Source organism: Sceloporus occidentalis, unplaced genomic scaffold (genome assembly GCF_023333645.1).
Source record: "Sceloporus occidentalis isolate IW3139 unplaced genomic scaffold, rSceOcc1.0.p SCAF_11, whole genome shotgun sequence".
Lineage (NCBI taxonomy): Eukaryota > Metazoa > Chordata > Lepidosauria > Squamata > Phrynosomatidae > Sceloporus > Sceloporus occidentalis.
The window spans coordinates 12,437,340-12,464,706 of NW_028316991.1; the positions used below are offsets into that span (position 1 = coordinate 12,437,340).

Genomic DNA, 27,367 nt, shown 5'->3' on the forward strand with positions numbered 1-27,367 from the left:
ATGTCTAAAAATATGCACATCTGTTACGACAAAACTATGTATTGATTTGTTTTAACACCAACTTCTCGAGAAACTGTCAAAAACATGCTCCGGGAGGGGAGATTATATTTCCAATGCTTTATGGCCACATATTCTACATTTTGCTTCATTTGTTAAAAAAAGTTTACATATTTCCACAAAAGCTAAAATTTTCTTGGAAATGAAGAGTACCAAGAAGTATTTATGTTGTTGAACATTTATGCATACCACTGTCTGTTAAGCAAGAACATACATATATTATATATATATATTATATATATCAGATTCATTGATTTTTTTTGTCATATGAAGGATAAAATTATTCAGATTATATGGGGGATGAGGAAGATTTTTTCCAATCAACACAATGTGTTTTCCCCCCAACGCAATAATTTTTATGTTAACATCCCAACTACTCAACAGGTTTGTTTCGGTTTTTTTTAAATAAAACTGAATCCATTCAACGGCATGCTAAGCAGATGTTATGTGTGAATGTACAGTGTATAAACATAATGGAAAAAGACCAAGGATAGTCCGTGGGATTGACGGCAAATTAATTAATCTACCGTAATGTGTTCACAGACGAGGCAAGACAAATAAAACAAATAAAAAAAAAAAAAAAAAGTAAATGCCTTTCTTTAATTAATCCATCCGGATTACCATCAGGGGAAGGATCAGGAGAAGTTTCATGCCCTGTGGTGGTTGAGCTGCACACCATTTGGAATTAATAACACCTACTTTGTGCAGAAATGACCCACGGCGGAAGTAAAGACCATCTATATTTTTTTTTTTTGCCCCAAAACAGTTCCTTAACAGCAGCAATCACGCTAGTACCTCGGAATGGCTTTGAAAGGAACGCCTGCTCATTGCTAACAGATGTCTGTGGCACATTTTCCTTAGAATTATTGAACAACTTTCCTTTCACTTTCATAACAAATTAGCCAAGGATTTCTCAAAGCACCTGAAAAAGTTATAAGATTGCAGGCCTGAAGGCAAGGCATGCACCGGAGAAACCTAAACCGTCACAGCTGTCACTCGCACTCAGCACAAACGCGCCCTCTGGCACGCCAAACTTATTAGGTCTTAATTATAACACATTCGGCTTACTACAAAATTAATAAGATCTAAACGCAAATATTACATATTCATATTTTAAGATAAAACCACTTGCTGTGGGATCATTAAAATCAGTGGCCCATAACTTAAGAAAAAGCTATTCCCGAAAAAGGTTAAATCCCATACCTTTCAAGGGTATAATAAAACACATTATATATCTATCATACGTATAAACTATTATATATCACTGTCACAGATATCTGCATCATCCATTAAAACTCGCTTGTAACTATTGCTTTTGGTACACTTAGGTTTACTGTTCCTCGCGAAGCTAACATTGGTGGCAACAGTGGCATGCCTAAGAAATTTCACGTAGTGAAGGTATCTCCTCTCCCAACACACTCTTCAGATGGGGAGGAATAATCAAGTATATCGTGAGAACAGGATGTTTGGGCTTCCATTGATTTATAGAAAGGTTGGTTTCCAATATATTGCTCATTTTAATCTGTAAACACTATCACATTGGTTTACTGTATAGTAGGAAATTTGACGGATCCCATCGAAATGGGAAATTAAAGGGCCGCCGACATACACAATAGGTACCCGACAGAGTGGATAGAGAAGGTCAATCATGTAGTCTCTACGTGGAGCATGCTGTGACATTACAGAATTTTATTTGTTGTGTGGCGGGGCTGCATGGGGACCACAACCTGCTCCTTCACTATCCGCATCCGTTTTGGCTGCTCATGCGTGGACGGAGCTCTCGTTATACTCCCTGGATCTCTCATGTGAGCCGGCGCAGTATAACTCCATCCGCATGGGTGAGCAGGGTATGCGTTCAACTGAGCTGAAATGCATAGAGGGGATTCCGATATATCCCTCCATATATATATGTAAAGGGAGTTGAATATTATTTTTAATAATCAGGTCTGTATTTTAGAAGGAGTGTTTCCCTCGTACAGGTAAATCGAAATCAGCATTTATGTAATATATCTCTTGCATCATGCTAAAAATACATACTCTAGCAATGAGAGAAAAACAGATAGCAACTGTTATCCGGCATGTATTTTATTGTATATGTTCAAATTTTCTAGATCAAGGGGTAAGGACTGCGTTGACACATTTGTGTATAAAGGTGTATTAACCTTAGAGTTGAGCAGCCCCTCCTGCCACACAGGTACCTCATTAATGGCGTCCAGGGAAGGCTTTAAATTGCATGAGGGTCTCTTTTGGGTTAAAATGCAGAGCACTCCCAGTGATTCAGCTCCTTGGTAAGCAATATAGCCGTGAGAAATTACATGGGACTCGCCAAACTGGGGGTGCTTTTACGTAGCCTCAGGCTGAGCAATATATAGCCATATAATGTGACAGAATCCCCAATATTTCTGCCTCAGATAGTTTTTTTTTAATGGTATTTGCTGGGTATGTGCTGAATTCTTGCTTGTAAAATATAAAGCAGTGAAAGCACTCAAGTCCAGTCCCCGGTAATCTCAGTTCTGAGTAAACATATCGATCACCAACATATCATATACTTATATCACAGAGTACTTAACAATGAAACCTTTGTTTATGTTTTATAGTGGGTTGTACTATCGTAAAACCATATTCCAAGTCCTATAAATAAATAAAAAAAGTCACACTTGTCCCCAGTTGAAAGGTGGAGATAATTAACCTGGTATTTTTACTGTCTGCAACTGGTTGTTTATAGAGGGCATAAAAAAAAAAAAGAAAAATTGTGCTGCAAGTTATAGTTTGAATGAGATATGCGCTGGACACATTCTCCTAAAATAAAGGTAGTAACATGTACACATTCACTAGTCACTTATATTTACACATCTTGCCACATGAGATTTGGGGGGGGGGGGGTTGAATATACAGAGAGCCTCATTCTTCCTCTAGCTAAATTAAACATGGATAGCTTATATCGTTCCATATTTGTTCATAAAACTAGCTACAGCTTGAGCTTTTTTTGTGCTTTGCAGAGTGATTAATAAGAGGTATTAACGACTCCAGTGATGTCACCATGACATCATTAGGAGAACCATCCAGTTTAAAGAAAATGCCCCAAAAATGTAAATACATTAAAAAAAGAAAAACATGTATATAATGTTAGGAGGCATTTTACACCCTTTTAAATTAGTGTATACTAAATATTTTTCAGCATATATTTTTTGTATGATATGATCAATAATCCCTTCTTGTCCCGAAAAAAAAAAAAAAAATTATATATATATATATATATATATATATATATATATATATGATTTGTGTGAGTAGAGTAAATTAGAAAAAACAAAACAAAAAAATGCAGAAATGTTAAAACAGCCATCGTCACAAAGAGTACAAAATTGGAAAAAACGAAGGAGTTAAGATCTGTGGGGAGAGGGACTTCAGCAGAACGTGGAGGACTTCCTTTGCATTGCTGTGCACCATCAGCTTAGTTTGGTCGCAACGTAAACAAGATATAACATGACTGCCGACAATGGCAATACTTTCACTAAAGTATTTTATTTTTTTAATGATGCCTTGAATTGGAATGTTTGCCACTAGGTGGCATGCTTTGAGTCCGAATAATAAATGGTTTAGGACTGAAATTCATCCACAATTTGCCAGAGTAAAATACATAAAATTAAAAACCCAACTTGCAGAAGGCCATTTCCTTAGAGACTGTCAATACAAGGGTATAAGAAAATGATAAAAAAAAATAAGACTTAACCTCTAATATAAGATGTGTGGAAATTATGTATGAGCTATATTTTTACACAATACTATAATGAAGGCAAAATGTGTAACTTTTTTTATAATTATTAAAAAATGCAAGAGAGGTACTATTGTTAATAAAGCACTTTGGTTAAATTGTTCATCAATTATAATAACCTAAACCGAGGAGTCTTCACCCAGTCCAGATGGAACAGGTTACTTGCTATTAGGAGAAAAAAAATCTGATGTTTCCAACTCTACCATCTGCAAAGACCGGCAAGTCACAACCAAGGGGAATACTTTGGGAATAGCTCATATACCAAGCCCTTTAACCCCTTTAGCTTCAAGAAGGACCAAAGGCTATGCAAACATGACTGAAGGTTATGTTCACAAACAGAAAGATTACCATGCACATGAGAACAAAGTCAATCAGGAATAAAATGAGAAAACGTAAAAATGAATTCATCGATTTCCCATGGTGTTTTATTTGCAACGCTAAATAAATCAAGTGCTATGAAATAAAGATACATTTTAGACAATTTGTCGTAAAAATTAGGAATATTAGGAATATCCCTGCATTTAAAGCCATATAGAGGTTTGGATCAAAATCAGCTAAAGAAACGTGTGATATGGTTGCATGTCACTAACATGTTACATACGGCTCATTTACAGGCCATAAGACTTGTATATAAGTAAACTTTATGAACGCATATTACTCCAAGAAATACTTTAGCTGGAAAACGTTCCTCTGACTTCTAAATTGTACGTTAAAATTAAACAAAAGTATAAACAGAGCTAGAAAGGAATGGTAAATAAAAAATAAAATAAAAAATCCCTCCCCACTCCAACTACAAGTTTAATCCTAATTTAAGATCTCATAAAATGCTGTAAAGGCGGATTTTTGGAAGTATAAAAAGCATAGATTTTTATCTTAATACATTACTTCATATGCTAGACATAGAATGATAAGTAAACATATTGAAGATACCAAAAGGCTCATCTATGGTAGAAGTTAACGAATAAATTGTGTTGGCTTCCAGTGACGAGGCAATGCAGTCAGCTCGCACAAAAGCTTTACTGTAAAATTCAGTAAGACCCCAGATCCCTGACTGTTGAGTAAATAATGTAGAACATAAGGCTATCATCCCGTGATGTGGTAGAGTTCCATATCAAACATTGTGTAATGATATTTGTCACTAATTTCAGGCAGACTTCCATCAGAACTCCATGAACTGTAAAATGGAATTTACTATATGGGATTCAGAATATGGGAATAATTAGTGTTTGTTTGCAAGCAAGCCTAAATAGGAAATCTCCCCAGGGGGTTTCTCTATGTTCATAGCATTAGTTAGTAGTTTTGAGGAAACCTCAGCTGATAGAGTAATTGCATTTCTGCTACTATACATGGGATGCCCACGTAGAGTTTTATTCCCTTTGGTTCAGCTATATGCAGTGTAACCGAGCTGTATCCTTGCAGAATAACCTATGTACAATACTCAACTGGTCACGAACATAACCATCAGAAGACAAAACGTGAAACATGTCCCTTTTAAAAAAAAATTACAAATTCACCATTAACTTAACTCACAGGCTCGCCAGCAGGTTCTTCATACCCCCATCCTAAAGCCCTAATTCCAGATTAAAATTTCAGTAAGATTGTTTTCATTGCCAGTGACAATAACCTTCAAATAGTGTGAACCAGTGACAAACTAAAACAAACAGCAAAACCAAGTCATACCACATAGGACTATGTTGGACAGAACTAAATTGTAAATATTACTTTTTCCAAATGTTACTTCATAGCTCAGTCTATGCGAAGGTATTAACAAAATACATTAGCATGCGGCAACATACGGAGTTTCCTCAAACAAAACATTTAATTTGTATATGTTGGGAGCTGGGAGCCCTTTACCTAATGTATCAGTCTGTCAATTCTAGTTTTGTCAAACCACTTGAAGGCATTGTGCTTTACAACTCCCCCACATACACAGTCAAAGTCATAAGGAACTATCTTCAGTGTAAAGCAGAACAAGGAGTCCTGGAAGGGATGGTGTGGCCCCCACAAAGCCCTGATCTCAACATCATCGAGCCTGTCCGGGATTACATGGAGAGAAGCAACTGAGGCGCCTAAATCCACAGAAGAGCTATGGTTAGTTCTCCAAGACGTTTGGGACAACCTACCTGCCGAGTTCCATAAAAACTTGTTTGAGTGTAACTAGAAGAGTGGATGCTGTTTTGAAGGCAGGGGGTGGTCACCCAATATTGATTTAGATATTTGTTCACTCACTTTGCATTTGGAATACTCGTGTGTTATGTGGGTGCCGCATCTAGTGTATTGTTGGATATACACAAGTATAGGCGGCATCCGGATGATAAACAAGTACTGCGTTCTGTCAAAATTTTACCATATACTGCTATTTTCACCACATGTTCTTGCAATGTCAATATTTTGTATTTATGCAAGAAAGCACGTTTCTTATATTTTTGTATTTTGTGTAATTTATTCACAATGTAAACATTGCACAGAGAATTAAGTCACTTTATGAAAAAATGGTGAGGCAGCTTTAGACCGAAAAAGGCCAAGGCTCTGCCGTATAATTCTTTCAACTAAAAGGGGTTAACAAGCCGAACAGCAGGCAACATCTGTCAAGGAACCAAATGGTTCTTTCAGCACAGTGACTTCCCCTCTGCCAGTTCCTTTCATATTTCAGGGTGGTCTACAAACCCATTTTGATAGCGCTGTTGTTGCCAAGGACACTAAATGGAAACAGGTGCGATCAAATTTTAAATTAAAAGATTTTGCTGAGCTTCAAAACTACCTGAAGTCATGTTTCCATGAACCCGTCCATCGCAACTACTGCACAAAAATAGAAGAAATGTTTTAACAGGAAAGGGATTATAAATTGCCTGTGGACCATCACATTTTAACCGGAGAAATTCAGATTGATTGTGGAACTTTCTCTTTGAATATTTTGCTTTGCAATTAAATATTTCTATTAAGTGTTTTAAAGGAATCCAACCTGCCACAGAACTTAAAGAACGAGCTAAGGTGCAAGATACTATTTGTTTTATGGTGTACATATATATATATTTATTTTAAGAAAAAGCATTCATTTCACAGCACAAACATGTAATAATTAAAAAACCTGTGTTTACAAATCCCTGTCATCATACCAAAGACCAGATTTTATATTAAAGAGGCTAAAATGACATATATATTGTGATAGCAATGAAATAAAGTTTATGCCATCGGCACATCACAGTTGAATGGTCTAGAAAATGCAACTACAGCAAAAACACATTTCAGGTGAAGAACTTGCCTACAGTTTTATGTTTTTTTGTGGGGGGGGGTTGGGGTCAATACAATCTCTCAAGGAAAATGACATGGACACAGAACAGGCAAGTGAAAGGGTGCAGTCAGGGGCTACAACAGTCTGCGATTCACTGCACGTTATATATATTTATATATTCCAAACACTATGTACTTATATGCAATGTATACACATAGGTATAAGTATAATATTCCCATACATATGCAAATGTGTATGAAGAAATATAGACTGTTAAATATGAAAGGGATGCTGACATAAATATGGAAGTAACTTTAACCACCCAAACCTAAACTAGATGATTTTCCATGATGAAGAACACGTGCTCATTAGCCTGGAATTCGTATTAAGAATCCCTATCAAACAACTACCAACCAGCATTCAGCAGCACTTTGCAATTTACGCATTACTTTGAAAGTAATACCCCAACTTTAAACATTTGTGTATTAAGCCCTTTATGTAAATATATCAATGGGAACATGGTGCAGTTTTGGAAAAGATTAGCACTTGTAAGAATGTGAGCTATTCCTCCTAAATATACAGTGCCTCCTATAAAGTAACCAACATCCAGTTAGCCTTCACTTACCGTAGGTAAAGTTTCATGTTAAGCCGTGTATGTGTGTAATTTTTGAATTATAGCACTGATTCACTGCTTACTTTGAAAGTGATTAATCAAAGTCAAGGCAAAACCAACCATCAAATGGGGCATGTTTCAAATTTCCTCTTTTTATACGAGTATGGGTTTATATACATGTATAAGGAGAGAGAGCGAAAAAGAGATGAGTTTATTCCTTTTAATCAAAACAGCATTTCCAAACACAAGTACATGCATCCCATTTAATACCAATTAGCCTCCAATTGCTGTCTGACGTTTGCTTCGATCTCGGTTTCTGCTACTTGATTACACATTCCTAGCTTAATCCGTCCATTGAAGCCCACACAACTGATACCGACCAATTTATAAACCACTGCTCCCAATTCAAGATGCAGCCGGAGGACAAGCAACTCAAAATAGCGACTGTGTCAAGGATACCGGTTAATAGAGAGCTCCACAGCCCTATTGTTCTTTGGAGAAGTCCTACAATGGACCACACGCCATCACCAACATAAAACCAATTCTGACCAAACCGCAGCAAAATTCAAAGATAGTCCTGCTTCCTAATGTTCACCGAGAGTGTCATCACATGCTACATGCTCGTCATATTCCAGTGAATCCAACAGCATAATTACTTTCTTCAGGCAAGGATGCCCACTGCATGGCCTACGGACAGTTTAAGCAAACAAAATGGGCAGCACACTACGGACCATATGCTTAACCAGCATGATAAAACAGACCGATATACAAAGACACTGAAAATACGGCATCTCATAACACAGCACTTACCAGCATGCCTACTTCCCACAATACAAGATTACCCCACAGATTTCTTTTTCCTCACTACAGCATGACAAAGGTCTTTGTAAAATAACTCATCCGCCTCCCTCTAAGTGCCCCCTGCCTTTTTAAAGCACCCATATTTTAGTTGGGGTTACCCAATTACTTTGGGTACTATCTAGAAAGTGGAGTAATAGGCTTGAGGGGGAGAACTAAATAATTGAAAGATTGCCATCTAATGCAAATCACTTTGCTCAGTGTATACATAGGTGGCTTCTACAATGCAATCACTCATAGAAAATACAGTAAAACCGAAGGGCATAAAAGGCTATAGCGGAGGCGGACGTCACCCTTACATCCTTTCAACGTCTCGCACTGCTAGGAGCAAGATTGATGGAGTTTGATAGAGCAAGATTCCTCCCATGAGGCCACTGTGGGAAGCTGAAGCAGCAAGGTGATACCTCCCATCGGACCTGTTCTGGAGATGAATATATCGTAGGTTTTCCAGGCTTTTCGTGTTAGCGGGTGGCATGCATGGGGTATGGGGAACACATCTGATTCAAGCAGTAAGTGATATTACTTTGAGAACCTGGCTCTGGATTTAACAAAACAGAACAAAGCCAACTGATCGCTTCGAGGAACTTTCTTCAGGGTGCCTTTATTTGGATTCAATAAAATACCTTAAAATAATATAACTGTTACTGTCTATCCAACTAAAGAAACAGTTACCATGCATTTCAAATGTAAAAAAAACAATAATGACTTTATATATAATATATATCATACACATACAGACTGCGCTTAAAGCGTACTAGAAATGAACGACCTCTAAGGTACATAACGGATTCCTGTGTATTTTGGCAGGTGAAAGCAATCCTAAATAAGGAAAACATCTGGAATGTTTTCTTTTTCCCAGTGATTTGCACAGCTTGAAGGATGAATTTATAATCTGTTCATATGCATGCCACATCTCCTAGCTAAAGCTAATTATCCTTATTTAAATTATACAACTTGGTTCCTAGTAAAACAATGTTACACAAATATGTAAATTGATTGTGCAGCATGATAACACTACGTGAGAGCTTTCACACCCCATAAATGTTGCTTTAAACCAAATATTTACATTTTCCAAAATAATGTGACCTGACAAGGGGTGTATAAATGTATATATATGAATTGTGGTTTTAATTCACCATAAGCTTTCATTACTCCTAGAGCCTTACACTATGAACAAATAATCAAGTCCACACTCAAACTGCATTTCCTAGAACAGTTTCATTTGTATCAGCTCCATACGACATATTGTCCTAAATAGGCGTTCGGGTTTCACACAATGGTTGAAACAGCTGCCAAAGATATCAACACTTTGAGGTGTGAGATCCTTGAAAGGTCTGAACTTTCTTCTTACTACATGTCATGTCTTCTGCGTGTACATATTCTAAATGGGATAAGGGAAACCTAGTTTCTTTACCGAGTTTATCTCGATAGACTGTAATATATAGTATAAACTGGAAGATAAACTGCTCCATGGATGAACCAGCCCATCAAAATATGAAGCAAAATACCATGAGTGGGAAAAAAAGCGGGAGCCCCATCTCAAACCAAGAACGGACAGCTCTGAAATATTCTCTCACTTGCACCATTACAGCGGAGGCCTCTCCACTAGAATATGAGACTAGCCGACCATCAGGGCCGTCCAGTCCCGAAACACACGGCAACCACAGACGTACGTTTTGGCCTCTCATGGTCCGGCTGGTATCCCTCTAGGTGCAGTGAGACTACCCATGCGTTTCGGGACTGGACCGCCCTGATGGGTGGACCAGTCTGATATACTAATGGAGAGGGCTCCTCTGTAATGGTGCACCTTCTTACAGTGCAGGCTATTTCAGCGTTCTTGGTCTGAGATGGGGCTCTGTTATTTCTCATGATACTCACTCACCTTCTGAAGACTCAGCCTGTCACCAACGCAGTGCACAACCTTGCGTTCCAGTTTCATAATAAATGGTGGATTCTGCATTTTAAAATGGTATAAAAAGCTATACTTCTGCCTGAGAAAATATATAAATTGTGTGGTTACACTAAACACAAAAAGGGCAGCACCCCTCAGCTAGTTGCTGTAGAGGAGATGTGTTTGCGATATACTCTCCTCCGGTCAGCTCCAGCACTAGCCTCTTCACACCCCGTGCACATGATTTCAATGAGATTGCTGTCCTGACACCGATTGGCTGCTTTGATCAGTGGCTAGCATATTCGGGACACAGAGAAGGAGGTCAGTTGCAGCAGCAGGGCAGACTTCAGGTAAATTCATTATTTTCATTTTTGAAGAAAAAAAAAATAAATAAAAGCACAAAAACACTGGGTATGACTGCCCCTTTAAGCTACTCTCTCTTTGACCAAGCATGTGGTCAGCCTGTCATTCTTGCGTCTTTAACGGCAACATATAATTTAGGTACATTTCTATGAGTAGCTGAAGTGCGGTTATCAAAAGGAAGCAATGCTTGTTTGCAAGGAATCCACCATTTCCTCTCTGCCAAAAACACTTGTTTAAAAAGTCGTGTAAGATTTCTATTTAAAGCCTCAGCTTGGCCAAGTAGGAAATGGCCTGCTGGCAATAGATTAGCTTTGTGGCAGTGCCAACCAGCCTCCGGCTAAACCGTGTGTGCAGGACCATTTCAACATGCACTCCCGAGAAACAAAAACTATATTTTACATAAATAGTGCAGAGCGTGGCACCTGGCCAGGAAAAGCAAAGGAAATTTGCATTGGCTTTCATGCTTACCATTATCAGCGCAATGTTATAACTCAAACTAAATCTAAATAACTCAACACATGTCCAGGAAGCTTGTAAGGTCAAATCAGATAAGCATGAAATAAGCAATGGGATATACAGATAGAAGAAGAAGAAAACCACTCCTGATATAGCAGGGTATATCTAGGAGTGTTTTAGATAGGTTTGCAATGGTCTAAAGCCTGTGTTTTTTTAAGAAGGGGCATGTGTCAAGGAGATCAATACGAAATATCTTTTGAAAGACATCTATACTTTAGCGAGAGAGCACTGCTTAAAGAAGAACCCAACCGAAAAGATCATCTGGTGCTCTTCAGTGTCTTCCCTCGTGGCCTGGAAGCCTCCTGGACCTCAGAACACTGCGGTGACGATGTTGCATACAATGGAAAATTAAAATATGCAATATATATATATATATATATATATATATATATATATATATATATATATATATTTATTTACTCACAGAGTCCATTGCACACCATTCCAAATATTCCAAGCCCGGTGCTAGTAACTAGCAGTTTCCATATAAAACACTTTCAAAAAGATGGTCAGCACTCCAGGTCTTTAAATAGACAATTTCATTTTATTCAAAGTCAAGTTGACATTTCAGTCATCACTGACTTTCATCATTTAAGACAAGGAACTTATTAGACATGCTAGTTTGCTAGTTCTGTCACAGATCAGTCCACTCTACAAGTACAATGTCATGTCTTATAGCATATTATTTAATACGCGTATTAACTCTTGATGTTAATCTGCACTGACACCCCACCAAAGAGATCCATAATGTGACATGCGTCAACACCTTTTTCAGCACAAGACAGCTAGGCACATGCCATTGATTAACAAAGGTTTGCATTTTTGTTTCCGTTCCACTTTAAATTGTCTAAAAATAACTTCTGTAAATGATGACTGTGACATTTCTGGCTCAAGTCAGCATCTTGCTTGCTGATGTCCACGGGTACTCCAAAATATTTAAATCTGTGTAAAAACTAAAACCTGCTACTTGTATATTCTGTAATAGCGAACCACACGAGTCTGACGCAAAGTTAACAGACACTATTTTCATGACTGGTTAACTTACTTGTCCGTAATGCACGGCTTAACCGATTACCAATATTAAAGGAACGCTAATCCTTCCAAACAGCCAATGACCTTTCTTTGTTATATGGTTATTATCTCCAAAAATCCATGTTGGAAAATTACCCTTTAACTTTTTGTAACCGGTGGGTGTATCTAAGTGCAATTAAGTGCTTTGAGTGAATCCAGCTGTTCACTTGATGATTACATAAAACTTAAAAATATTACCACTGAAAATCAAGCTACAGCAATCAAATAATTAATCTGCAATCAATACGACGACCTGCTCAACGAACAGATTTTCCGTTTCATACCAACCCACTGATTATGGGGGAGGTTTCCTTGCTTTCTTTGGTCGTTAGTATACCCCTACTCGGCTCCACAAAGTACAGAGGAGTAACTCTCTGAATGCCGTGTTACTTAAAGGATATTGCGGGACAACTCTCACACCTCCAACGTACTCTGGGAATTTAGTTCTGACACGAATGGTCCATTCCACAAGACAAAATACAACAAAAATAATAAATATTATATATAATATAAAAACTTGTATAGTGTTCTTCATAATATTCTTTTTAATATGATCTACACCCCCATGACCTTTCCCATTCTAAGTGTTAACATTTTTACAGAAAATCCACACATAGAAATATATAGGCTCTTAGATATATATCATTAAGTCCAGCCATGCGATTTCAAACAATTTATACCATGTTTTTTGTTATTTGAATACTTAACATTATGATTCTGTAGATTTCAGTTGAAACAAGAGGGAAAGTGTAACTCCCATCATGTTACGGAGCCGTGGTTAGAGCCATATAAACACAATATTTAATAGACGGACAGGCATGCATTTTTGCGCACAGAAGCACACAGACGTTAATTCTACCCCTGAGAACATTCACGGATGATGCTTAAACAACTCTGCAGAGCCCTGGAATCCCAGCGGAGGAGATGGGATAGCGCTCGTAATGCAATAAAACCTTATTTCAACTGGAAATCTCTTACCGCAACTATCTCCAGAAACCAGCAATGTATATGCTTGGTATACGCAATCCCAGTGTTACCCCATAAATAAAAATATATTTCTGGAAAAATATCCGTCACAGGGAAGTACATGCAAGCACTGGATGTCACATATAATTATGTGAAGATACCAAGCAGACAATGATAGAATATCCGTGTCTAGTAAATACACTAACTATCCCGCCTGCCATCCAAACGTGGTTTCATGATTTAATGAGGAATAATGAGAAAATCTTATCGTATTTACCAGTCAACATTGGAAAATTCATACATAAGAAACACAGAATTTACTTATTAGCACCAACAAAGACTAATTCTTGGCTTTCTTACAGAAAAAAATATTGTCGATTTAGAAACTTAACTCATCAAAAATAGAGGTTACTACGCCACGGTAATCAAAACAGACACAAACATAAAGGCATAATTACTACATAAAACTTCTTTGCTTTTTATGAAACAAGAAAACAGATGAACAAGTGCTAAAAAAGACCTGGGAGAAGTATACAAAATGGGCATCCTTGACAAATAAGGCTATTTATTTTTTTCTAGGTACATCAGGGCCTTACAAAACACAGAAAAATACAGGATATGAGCAAATGCTGTGACAAAGAACCATTTTTTGTGATTGGTCGCTTCTTTTACTAAGATGTGATTACTAGTACAGTAACCTATTTAAAATGTAGTTGTAAATACCGTATCATACAATTTTCACAATAAAAAAAACGAAAGACAATTGAGAAGGGTTGACGCAGGAATATGGCAAAGACCACGTCACAGAAACCCTTATTAAAAGAATACCAGCTGTATTGGCTGTAATGGAATATTCATGAGAGGACCTATGTATGTATAGATGTGTAAATGCACAGACACAGACACACACATCACAAAATAAGTTACAATTCTGAAACATTTATGGAATTTAGTAATAATTACATCTTACCCTCATGGGATGAATGTCTGCATATGGAGGCTTCCCTTCTGCCATTTCTATCGAGGTTATGCCAAGAGACCAGATATCAGCCACACAATTGTAGCCAATTTCTTGTATCACTTCAGGCGCCATCCAGAAAGGAGTCCCTATTACTGTATTTCGTTTTGCCATAGTGTCCTAGGAAAGATCACACAACATATAGAAGTCTATGAGAGGCTATACATCACCACTGTTACATGTTAATGTATGGCTTGAAAGGCTACTCACCGTCAGCTGCCCGGCCACTCCAAAATCTGCCAGCTTTGCATGGCCTTCAGTGTTCAGAAGAATATTTCCAGCTTTTATATCTCTGTGGATTTTTCTCATAAAATGTAAGTACTCCAGGCCCTTTAATGTGGATTTCAGAATCGTAGCAATTTCATCTTCCGTTAACTAAAAGATTAGAAAGTTTCAAAAATAAGAACATAGCTTTTTCCCCCATACCTGAATACATTTCTACTGTAAAATACCCAAGACAGAAGTTGTGAAGGCAACGGTGCTTGCTGAAATCAGCGGGTTGGAACAATCAGCCCTCTTCAGACTCCTGCTTTAGTAAATAAAGCCCTCATCACCAGCAGGCAGACACCTTCCTCTGGTATTAATATAGTTAATTCAGAAGGCTTCACAGGGTAGGAAAAGTTTGGCTTATCATATGATTGACCCTTAATGCCTAGTAAAGGGTCTGAGTGAGATAAAGGAATATCATTCATATAATTCCACAAATGTATGAGGTGTATGACAATGTATATCGAGTACAAGCACTAGTATAAAAAAATACAGAGGTTTTAGAATCCTAACACACACACACATATATATATATAAAGGGTAAAGGGTCTGAGTGAGATAAAGGAATATCATTCATATAATTCCACAAATGTATGAGGTGTATGACAATGTATATCGAGTACAAGCACTAGTATAAAAAAATACAGAGGTTTTAGAATCCTAACACACACACACACATTATATATATATATATATATATATATATATATATATATATATATATATATATATATATATTAGATTTGTGCATTCGTATTCGGGAGAACATGAAAACCAACATGAACGTTGCATTTTCGTTGTTCAAACCGAATCCTAAATAAACTAAGATGGTGCCGGGTAAATGTAAACAGACACTCAACACAAAGAATCTTTGTTTCTTCGTGGTCGTCTTCATAAATATCTCCTAGCTAATCTCCCTGGTCCCTCCCTCCCCCCAAACAAGTCACTGCCTCTTGCCTACCTAAAGTCTTTGTAGCATAGCAGGGGTTAACAGGAACCCATAGGATTCCGCCAGGAGTTAAAGGTCGCCGGAAGGGGCCTCCTATGGCATTAACCAATGAGAGTAGCCTCAGACAACTGCTCTGATCAACTCGGCCTGGGAGTGAGAGGGATTTAAATCAATCTCACAAAAGGACAGGGCAAGGTACACCTAGGAGCAACTTGGCCTGAGGAGACCAATGGCTTCGGCATCAGGCGTTAGAAGGTCCGTAAGAGCGACTCTATTGGTCACCAGCAGAGGGCTCGTCTGGCATCAACCAATGAAAAGCAGCTGCCCTTCATTGATTGATGCCAGAGGAGCCCCGCTGCCGGTGACCAATAGAGTCGCACTTACGGACCCTTAAAATCCTGGCACCAAACCTGCTGCTGTTACTGCAGTTTAAACCCCTGCTAGAGAACCAGCAGAAAAGTAAGAGAAAAATCTAACACGAAGAACACACATGAATATTCACTCGAAACGAAGGGTTTTTTTTCCCATGAAGACTTGGCTGGAGCCCAAGTCATATATACACATACATACATACATATATATATATATATGATCCTCAATTTCTTGTAACCTTCTGCTAAAAAACAGCAAATCTCTGATCTAATTTAAATAACCTTTACCCAATGAAAACTGTTTTACTACACATATGTGGCCAGCTAGCAATACCAGCACTTTACTCCAGGGGCAGCCAGTATACTCAAGCGTGTATCATAAAAACCGAAAGGTTAAAATATGTCCAAGTGTCTAGTCCATTTACAGTTGCCACTTCAAAGTCCACTGTAAGGTCACAGACTCAAAAATGCAATCACAGGCTCTGCGGCTACTACAGATGTTTCTCCCGAGCAGCTGGAACTTGTACAATACGCCTTATCTGGTACGATCAGCAAACAGCAGAGTTTCTGAAGTTAACATGATTGCAAATCCGGCCATTATAAAACAGGCCGTTTCACCCAAAGATTAAAGGAGACAGAAGCACGGGGGCAAACAATAAAACCGTTAACATGAACTTCGTGAGTCTTGCTGCGGGCTACACGGCCAAGTCAATGTATGCTGTAGATTTCGGATCGATTTAGCGGAGGTGGTTTTCATCCTGTGTACATCATATTGATGGACTTGTATAAAAACATTTACCCTGAACCAATTATATTCTCCCCAGATTGCATGGACTTTCCACCACGACTGCCACATATAATTTGTTATTTTCCAGTAGTTTCTAATTCTGCGCAGGTCCCGTTTTAAATAATTGAGGGCTTTATCAGATAAGGCTTCCGTGGCAATTTTTTTCAGGACTTTTCCAATTAAGGAGCATTCAGTAAAATGTAATTATCACTAGTTTTTGCTGTGTTGCTCATTACCTGGCTGGTGTGTATATAGCACAGCAAAAAAATCAGTTGAATCAGAATACAAGGCAAATAAAATAAGTCATAAATTAAGGTATATTTTGTCAATATCAGCCAAAACCAAGACTTTATATTAATGAAAATCTGAACTGTATATGTAATACATATTGTAACACGTTGTAATATTGCCATTAATATTTTTCTGCTGTATAAATGTGTCATGAAACAAAAGGGGGCTTGCATTTACTGAATTACAATGTAAGGACCAGCTTGTAAAGCCTTTTTTTTTTGGAAACATCAGCAGCCACGGACAATGATGCTACGAGATCATAGCTCGTAAGGTTCGTGTACCATGAGCCTCCCAAGCTGACCAAGTACTAATACTTAGAAACTACTCGTATAAAATGGCATTCCAACACTAAAAACAACAAAAAGCATTATTGAACTTGTCTGGAAAAAAGTAAAGGTAATCAACTGACGGTTTTTCTAAATTACTTATCACTCCAGTTGTCCTTTTTATACTGTTGTATTATGTTTAACGATTTGAATAAAAAGCGCTAACATCTATTTTTTTTTGTCAAACACTCCAGTCATCCTTTGCACTTTGATGCATGTGACAGCTTTGAGGTCCATTTAAATTTTCATGCTGTCCAAAAAGCAAAAGCATTTGGACATGGGGGGTCTAAGAAGACCACATGATGAAAGCTCCTATAGATTTCCTGCCTCAGAAGAGGAGTAGAGCTGCAGCTTCTCACTATGGCAAGTACCATTTTAATAATGCAGACAGTAGTTTAATAGGCACTATTATTTGGAATAGCTCCCAGTGACATTAAACTGTCCTTTTCATGTATTTGGTTCTGGTGAAAATATTGTAAACAAGTACAGTGAAAACACAATATTTAAATATTACCGTTTTATTCCTTAGTCGGATGATATCGGAAACAGAGCCAGCTCCGCAGTACTCCATAACAATCCACAAGTCAGTGTTCTTAAAGTAGCTTCCATAATACTTGACCACATAATGACTAGATACAAAACACAGCAAATGTAATATAAAAGGCACACAATTAATTACTGCACAAAATAAACATTTCCACTACAGTATACGTACAAAGCATATTAAACATTTAACTCAATGTCATTTACACCATCACAAACTCCTGTGAGTTATAAAGGCTTTGAAATATATTTGGGATTAATATTTACACAACAACAACATAGCACATTTGTATCCAGTTAGTAGCCAACAAGCCAGAGACAACCGCCACATTTTTGACAGCATATGTAGAAGGGCCCTTTTTTTTTTTTATCAATTAAGTAAATTAGTTTACGACACAAGTAAGTCATTAAGATGAGGATAATAAAATGTGGACTTCACAAGAACATCTGGTAACCTCTCACCTGCGCTGCTTCTACCTCCCTTATTTAGCTTCTTGTTTTAATCCCCAGCAGAAAGAACATATAGAAGCAGACAATTGACCACTTCCAGATATGTTACCTTTAAGAAGTTGGAATGCATTATTAGTAGATAAAATTAAATTGTGCTGAAACAGTGCTTAAAGTTTAGGGGGGTTAAGTTCACAAATCACCAAGTTTAGAAGTTGCTAGCTGGGGCCACTATAACTCCACCACTCGGACACTGAAATCACAGAAAGTCACTATTTACTGCACACTTTCAAGGTTCTGTGTTTTCTTCTTGGTGCCCTTCAAGCGCTTGAGCCCTTCTCTGATACACCGACATTGGGACATTAACTATTTGTCAGTTCTCTGGTATAATTTCTGCCATCTTCCTATTAATTTGACCTTGTTCCATGGCCCCCTTTGTCAAGTTCATCTCCATCAGGTAAACTACATGTGTTTTAGTTTAGGGTTGTTAGGCAAGCGTAGAATATAAATGGCCACAAGCTGGCACCAAACGCTCACTTCTTTACGGGAGTCAGGTCATGGTGCAAGGTCTGGGCAAATAAGTTTACATCGCTTACCTGTCACACTGCTGCATTATGGATATCTCTTTAATAATTTCTTGAAGGTCAGATTCAACAGGGACTTGTTTAATTGCAACAACTTGCCCCGATTCTTTATGGATGGCTTTAAAGACACTGCCATAGGATCTGCAAGGAAAGATGAAACATGGTTTAGAAATGTTCTATATGCTATGGCATATAAATTCTTATGTGCCTTAAAGAGACACTCCAGGGTAGAGGACTGCATTGGGAGGCGGGTCCCGCCAAAAAACTTGCGGGCGGTCAGGCACTGTACCTGCGGGTCCCGGTAATCCCGCGCAGTCCCGCAAGGCTGTTTTCTCGCTGTTCCATAACAGTGTCTCCTATCTTGCTCCGCCCAGGAACAAGGCGGAGTCACGTGATGTGATGTCACTTTCTGTGACTCCGCCTTGTTCCTGGGCGGAGCAAGAGAAGAGACGCTGTGAGGGGAAAACTTGCGGGACTGCGCGGGAAATCAGGTAAGGAGGCGGGCGTGATTGGCCACAAATGTGGCGGGAGCGGGCGGGATTGGCCACAAATGTGGTGGGAGCGGAACACCCACATTGCGGGAGCGGGCGGGATTAAAAAAGCAGTCCCGCGCAGGGCTCTACTCCAGGGCACCATGCAGCCCCAAACAATCCATATTACGGTAGTTCAAGGTGCATTTATTTAGTAGAATAAAAAAAAAGCAGGAAAGCACTCTTACTAGAATCAATGGGGACGCCGTCAGATCAGTGTGCAGGGAGAGGTCTGCATGGACCTCGAAAGTTTCGCACAAGGCAGTACTGGAGCTGGCCGGTGAAAATAGATTATGTGTTCACAAACTAAAGGAGCTGGGGAAGTGGGGAATGAAAAATGCATAGGGGGATATTAATGAACCCCTTCACCTTTTGGCAAGGGGTAAATGTTGAGTTAAAGAGAACGCTCGGCTATCATATGATGCTGGAGGGTTCCTTTAACTCACTAGCACTAGGGTATACAACTCGGCCATAACCCTAAAAAACGGCACAAATGTTATGCTGATAATTCCTCTAGAAACAAAATCACAACGTAGAGTTTAAAAATCATTTAGAGGAAAGGAAAGGATATTTTTTTACGATTTTACACAATAAAGATTTTTAGAGCTTTTATGATTGTTTTTTTTTTGTTTGTTTTTTTTACGAAAGAATACGTTAACCCAACATTTTTCCTTTGCAAACCCAAAGAGTTATTAACACTATATACAGTGCCAAAGTGTGAAGCAGTAAGTACCGAACAGAAGAAAATGTACAATAATCAATCTCTTTAATAATATGTATAGGACATCCTTCATAGGTTAACAGATATCCATATAATACGTCTTACTCGATCAAGTATTAAAGTGGAATATAAATTGATTATTGGACTTGGCCAACTTATCCCTTCCTCATTTTTAGAATCTATTTCCCGGAAAGGTAAAGGGGCACCCATTTAACGCTATATGGTATTCATTATCCAGTAATAAAAGCTAAGTTGTATTTAAAACACTGGTCTTTGTCTTAAGTATTTACCAATACTGATGTGGATTATTTATTGATGCAAGTACAGTCGCAGAAACATGTTTTACATTTGTTTGTGTTTCTAAGGAACCTGGCCAGGAATAGATCAGAACTGCCAATGTGATGTAAAAGAACACATCAAGGTTTAGGGGAAAGCTGCCAAAACTGTACTCAAAATGATAGCAAGTTCCAGATTTGACGACATTACAGTGTCAGCTGGCAATACACAGCGGTTGTATTTTGCAGGTATCCCACCGGTGAGACCCAAGAGGCTCAATGCAGTTGATCTATGTTGGAACTGATCAACAATGGAACAGAAAGTATACAGCTATGATAAAAGTCTTAATGGTATTTTACTGAGGGGTCATGAAATCACACAGTGTAAACAGAATGTGAAGAGTGAGGGTTATACTACAAGACACATGGATAATTGGTTAAAGAGTCATCCATTTCCACTAAACATCCAGGTGGCCAGAGATGTGATAATCCTTACATTTTACAGCAGAGTTATCAATGCGGGTGTCCATCCCAATTCATAACAAAAACACCAGGAATGAAAATCTTCACAAGGCCCCTCCCATTATCTACCCTTCCTCTCCCTCCCTATTATCTACCCTTACCCCCCCCCCCCTTGTACTTACCTTTCAGCAGTCCTGCACTGAGTCTCCCTGATCGGTCTCGGTGCCGGCTTGTAATGCTGAGCGCCGGAAATGAGGTAATCTTTCGGCACTCAGCATTACAAGCTGGCACCGAGACCGAACAGGGAGACTCGCCGCAGAGGAGAGAGAGACGGGCGCCGAGCGGGTACTGACAGCTTGGTAAGCAAAAACCACTCGGCGCCCCTTTCCCTGTCTTTCGCTTAAAAAATAAATAAATAAAAAAGGGCTTGGGGCAGCAAAGTGCCGCCTGGAGCGGTTGCCCCACTCGGTTCCATTGTCGGGCCGGCCCTGCTCGGAAACTTCCCCAAATGAAGTCTCTCTTACTGTCAGCTAAGGGGAAACCTCCTACATGTGTGGAGCAAGTAGCCCTAGATTTGTCTCCTCCAAGCCGTTTGTACAGATGGGTGTAAGTTGGAGAGTTGTGTTTTTAACTTCACTTTCATTCTGAAAGGTCAACAATTAATTGCCTATCCAACATTTTTAAACAGTAATATTTCTCCATTTTCTTGACAATGATCACAAAGTTAAGGGAAGCTTGGGAGAATAAAAAAAAAACAAAAAAGTATTCATTAAAAATCAAGAATTGGTTACAAGAAGCGTTTGAAGTCACAATATTTATACCCGCTCAAAAACGTGCAAATATTGTCGAATATACACACATCTGCCTCTGTGGCTCTTTATCAAAGAGTTTTGTTTGGTACAAGAAACATCTGGGTTTGGTATCAAGTTCTGATGATGTTATTAACTTTCTATTTTCTGCTCCACTGTGATGGAGCTCTCATCTATGGGAACATCTGCTACTACACTGCCTCTGTATGTCACTATTAATTGCAGCTTTTCAACACGCAAAGCAAGAAAACCTACACAGACTAAGGAGCAAATTGGTCTGTCACGAAGAATTACTAGGTCACAATATATCAAGTGAGGTACATTATCTCACTTTGGCCTAAGTGTCAAGAAGTCTTCAAATGCTGTAATCTTCTCTCTTACAGATGATACCCCAGAGGATCATGAAAGGGTTGACTTGAGGTGAGAAGAAATTCTTGTGTCCAACTACATTACACATTTCTGTTCTGAGCAACAAACACATTCCACACAGAAATCTAAAGGTTAGCGCCTTGCTAAAAACACTATATAAGATAATGCCAGTGCTTGGCTTTTGTACAGTGTTGTGGAATATGACAGCATTATACACGTGAAATTATAAAGGCCATCATGCTGTGTACGATACTTAAACCTTAATGACTCTCCCCAAGGGGTACCCAAATCCCATCTAAACTAAAAGACTTCTAAATCGCCATTAAACTTACTTTTTTTATTTCACTCTTAAGAAAACGACTACGCTAACTTTACATTAGGAGTAAGGTTTGCAGAAACATTGCCGATGCCCAATTGCACCTTCATACTTTTTGCTGTTGACCCAGTCAGAGGAGCCAACAGCGTCCGTCCCGTGCATTTGGAGCCTCACTCAACATTAACAATACGATAATAAGAGGGGTTTGCTTAATCGTTTTCTTAGAGTGTATCTTCATATATTTTTAGGTCATGTGGTCTGCCAGTCAGATCACTAGCATATGTATTACTAAAAAATATATTTGGATGTAAGGTTAAAATTGTGCCTTCGTCTATACATATCTTATACCGTGACCAGTTTCCCATCCACTAGCGTTTAAAATGATGGGCAAAAGGAGTTTAAAATTTTGCTTAGATTCCACTTTATTTTCCAGTTAGACCAACTCTGGCTTTTCTACTAGTTTGACTGAAACACATGACATTCGAGAACGGTGAGCTGGGAATCGAATCTCGCCCCAATCTCCTACAATAAAGCTAAATTCCACCGGCAAAAAAGCAAACACTCTAACCTTAAAAAATACTTTTTTCTACATTATTTCATATGAAGTGAGACTTTCAATATGAAACACGTATTTTTCCTATTAGTACCGGTTTCAGGAAAGGTTTTCATATTACACACTGCAGTAATCCTGTACATAATGGGAATGGATGGTACTCAATCATGAGATAGTTCTTATGTTTCTCATGAGATTGTACCAGCACAACACAATAAGCACCAGTATACCATCAAAGTCCTCGCATCGGTGTCTGACAGTAGCCATGCACAAAGTAACTGAGTGTTTATTAAAACGGCTCTTCCACATTTCTTCTATAAAAACTGATTTGCAAAGAAAGAAGCGTTTCCGCACTTCTCTTTCTTCGCTGTCTGCTTTATTCTGGCCCCTTGGAGTACTTTCGCAAAAAATTGCTTCCAGTAGCTTACACTACAGAGAATGGTCTGTAAATTGGTTTATATATTAAATTTGAAATATGATGTTATATTAGGTGAATATTATAGATCCCAAATTTATCACAAGTACAGTGCCATGCACACTGTAGAGGTCCCAGCTGAGCTGAGCAAACAACACTCATTATCACTGCTGCTTTTTTGGTTGGATTAGCATGCCTTGGGTTGTAAAATGAATAAACGCTGTTGTCCAGTCGTGTGTTAGATGTGAATGTGTCTATAGTCACATATACTCACACTAAAGACACACAGTTATTAAGCACAACAATGAACTCATAACTAAGAGTCATTTAACACTTTAAATTTAAATTCAAGTAAACAAAACAAGCAGTGTGCGAAAAGCCATTTAAAAATGTCAAAGAATAACGATGGAACTATTTTGAAAACAGTTTATTCTGCATAATGGAAATGAACATGTGAACTGCCAAAAAACAAGCTGCCCGAAACTCTAGGAATATTGGATGTGAGGTTTAATGACACGGCCCGTTGCTTTTATTAGAAAGATTCTGGCAGTGATTCTTTTTAATATACACTAAATTGAACATTCCTCCCCAGATATACTAGTGATATTACCCAGAGCGTTTCAGTACTACACACTTGATTTACAGAAATCTAATAAAAATAGTTTGCAGCCACTATCTAGAAGGGTAAGAGATGCTGTTTTATCTTCAAATCCATGCACAAGTGATAAAAAGAATATTACATTTCACACTTACCCTTCACCAAGCTTTTCCAAAACATCAAAGACCTCTTCTGGCTGTTTAGTCAAACTGTCTTCACTCAGTTTTTTCAGCTTGCTAATAAAATGAGAGAAACACAGGGACAGAAGGTCAGCATATCTGAAATGTGAAATAAACGTACCCAGAGCCACAAACGCAAAAAGAATTGCCAAGGAAAAACATCACGCCTGTGCTCTAACCTACTGCCCCCTGAGAATTAAAGTATATCTGGAATGTGCAAACGTAATGCTTTAGAATTCTTTTATTATTAATTATTATTAATTATTGTTTTATATAGCACCCATCAAAACCGATAGCGCTGACTTCACATAAAGCCCACTCTGCAGACGTTCACAGTAGGTACATATATTTACATTGAGCCATCATATTGTGTGACATAGTTCAACGGGTAAATGAGACATACGTATAAATACACACATACACTGGTGTACCCCAGCCTAGGCTCGGGGGGGGGGGGGGGAGCCGTGCCCCTGGTACAAAGCTCTCCCCCTCTCGGTTAAGTAAACCCCCTGGTGTATCCCCAACTGGCCTATTTAGGCTCCATAGACTTCATTGAGTGTTACTCACCCTTGGCATACAGCACACCAGGATATGACATCATATCCCACCTCTCAGTTTCTTAAAGACACGCAGCTCATTTTATTGTATCAGAGACGCCGACCATGAAGGTAGAGGACGCTGGGGCTGCGGCTCAAGGTTGGGACTACGGCTGTGCTAAAGGTATTAAAATACAGCATTCTAGGGGTGTAATTGTATATATATATATACATACATTCACATACATGCATATACACACACTTCCTAGCATTACAATCTATTACATACATATACCCATTATATACGGTATATATTTATATATAAAATGTATGCTTTTTAGACACATGCAGGTTGCAATATGTGTTGCCTATCATTCGATACAAACGAACTGGGAAGGAGTCCTATTACTATAGAAAGATACATAAGAATGAAGGAAGTTACTCAGTCCAGCGTAACAATTCAAAGGAAAAGACAGATGGCTGGCACCGGACGTGAAGGCTCAAAGTTGTAAGGGCAGCGATGCATGCATCCTATGTGTCTCCACTATTAATAATTCATTCCATGTTTAACATCTTAAGATTTTGCAAGACAATATACAATGATTCATGTCATGGAAACAGATGCAGTGTGTGACATAGAGGCAAAGTTATTTTGGTTGATGGTGTGTCAGAGCAGCTAGAATGTTAAAGTACCGTATTTGCTCGATTATAAGACGAGGTTTTTTCCAGAGCAAATGCTCTGAAAAATACCCCTCGTCTTATAATCGAGGTCGTCTTCTAATCAGACCTCATTCTGCTGGGGCCAGGCTGTCTTACCGGGCTTTGGTCGCGAGCAGCGTCTCTGCTACTAGCAGCAGGAGAACAGGAAGCTAGCAAAGTCCTCACATAACTCTGCCTCCCCCTCCTTCCTCTGGGGGCGGGGCCAGAGAAGTTGCTCGCACAGCCGGGCCCCTGCAGAAGTCTGCGAGTGAGAGATCTGCAGTTCAGGTAAGGAGGTGGGGGAGGGTTTTTGAGTAAGTGTGATTAATGGAATGAATGAGTATTTAAATGTTTGTGAATGAGTGTGTGTGATAGCATGGATGTGTAAGGGGGGTGGTGGTGGTAGCATGGCATAGGGAGGCTGTAATCACACTACTATAATCCCCAGGTTCCAGCATGTACTGGCTGCCTTGGCTTGATAGGAGTGTGATTGCTGTTATATATATATATATCTCCAGAAATGCATTTTAACCCCCTATATGCCCCTCAGCCTCATGATATGCCTTTTAACCCCCTAAATGCCACTCTGGCATATAGGGGGTTAAAAGGCATATCATGGGGCAGAGGGGCATATAGGGGGTTAAAAGGCATATCATGGGGCACAGTGGCATATAGGAGGGTATAAGACATTTCTGGAGGCAGAGTGGCATATAGAGGGTTAAAAGGCACATCATGGGGCAGAGTGGCAAATAGGGGGGTATAAGGCATTTCTGGGGGCAGAGTGGCAAGCCTAGGGGCAGATGTGCATAACGGGGGGGGGCAGGTTGGCAAATAAAAGGAAATAAAATATATATATATTTCTCAATCATAGCTTTTATTAAATAAGAAAAAATAGTTTACATGAATATTTACTAGTAAAACTTTTTTCCTATAGGGTAGTCTTATATTCAGGCTTTGTTTTTTTCCTAAATTAATATTTTGATTTTGGGGGGTCGTCTTATAATAGAGCAAATACGGTAGTATTCTGATGATCATAATAATTGAAAAAAATATTTGTAGCAGTTATTCGACAATAAATAGTAATTAATAGCTATTAAAGAATTCCAGCCCCTTCTCCTGATTGTCATCGGTCTCGTCTTAGATGCTTTCATTTCTTTCTAAAGTACTTTAATAGAGATTCTTTATTGCCAAGACTGTATGGGACACTAGACTGCCTCTGTGAGTAAAAGCTTTATCACATTTATATTTGGGGGGAAAAAGACATTTTTTTCTTCTTCTGGTGGCCTTCCTTACATACAGTCACTTTCCTGAGCACGCTATGTGTTATCAGTAGCTGGATGATTATTAAAATGAGAAAAAAAATGGCTGCAGCGGCCCCCCACATTAGCCACATGATAAGTGTACTTGCCACTTTGCATTAAACGCCAGGATGAGTATACAATTGCATTTAACAGAAGAAATATAATTCATGATGCCATGTCTTCATCATTTTCTTTTTTTGGGGGGGTATAATGTATGGTTACAAATATTAAAAAGGAGTGATAATGCAGCATACCATCAACCTAAAGAAAAAATGTAATTCCAATAATTTTTAGTAACCGTTTCCAGCTTAGATTACTGCGGGTAAAGCTCATGTATGTGGGCTCTATGTTCCACGACGCCACCAATGTGTTAAAATGATTTTCTGTCTACCATTGGACCATTTATCTGACATTTCAAAGGCAACTAGTCCGTTTGATGCAAAAGTTAAACTCGTGACGAGTGAATTTTGAGAGACAAAACAGCTGATGTCAGTTCCCAAATGAGGAATGTCTAGGGCGCTGATAAAGAATAATAGTATGATTGTACATTTGCAAGCACAGTTTCATAGGATACCCTGCGTCTTGGAGATAAGAAGAGACTGATCACTTTATAATTGGTGACTTTTTGCTACTGTGAACAGCCTTTATCTCAGTGCCTATTCATAACTACTGGCAACAT

The 27,367-nt window shown here is 38.6% G+C and overlaps 1 protein-coding gene across 3 annotated transcripts in view; it reads right to left on the reverse strand.

Annotated features, from left to right (window-relative positions):
- LOC149305587 (serine/threonine-protein kinase 3) overlaps nucleotides 1–27,367 on the reverse strand; it is a 90,954-nt gene that overhangs the window by 57,234 nt on the left and 6,353 nt on the right. For 2 of the 3 annotated variants that reach the window (XM_089477354.1, XM_089477353.1), the window contains exons 2-6: nucleotides 24,129–24,209; nucleotides 18,938–19,066; nucleotides 17,866–17,980; nucleotides 14,571–14,735; nucleotides 14,313–14,480 (exon numbers count right to left, since the gene is read on the reverse strand). In XM_089477354.1, coding sequence (XP_089333480.1) covers nucleotides 14,313–14,480; nucleotides 14,571–14,735; nucleotides 17,866–17,980; nucleotides 18,938–19,066; nucleotides 24,129–24,209 — 658 coding nt within the window. The remainder of the gene's footprint in view (nucleotides 1–14,312; nucleotides 14,481–14,570; nucleotides 14,736–17,865; nucleotides 17,981–18,937; nucleotides 19,067–24,128; nucleotides 24,210–27,367) is intronic. The other variant, XM_089477355.1, reaches the window with a different exon arrangement.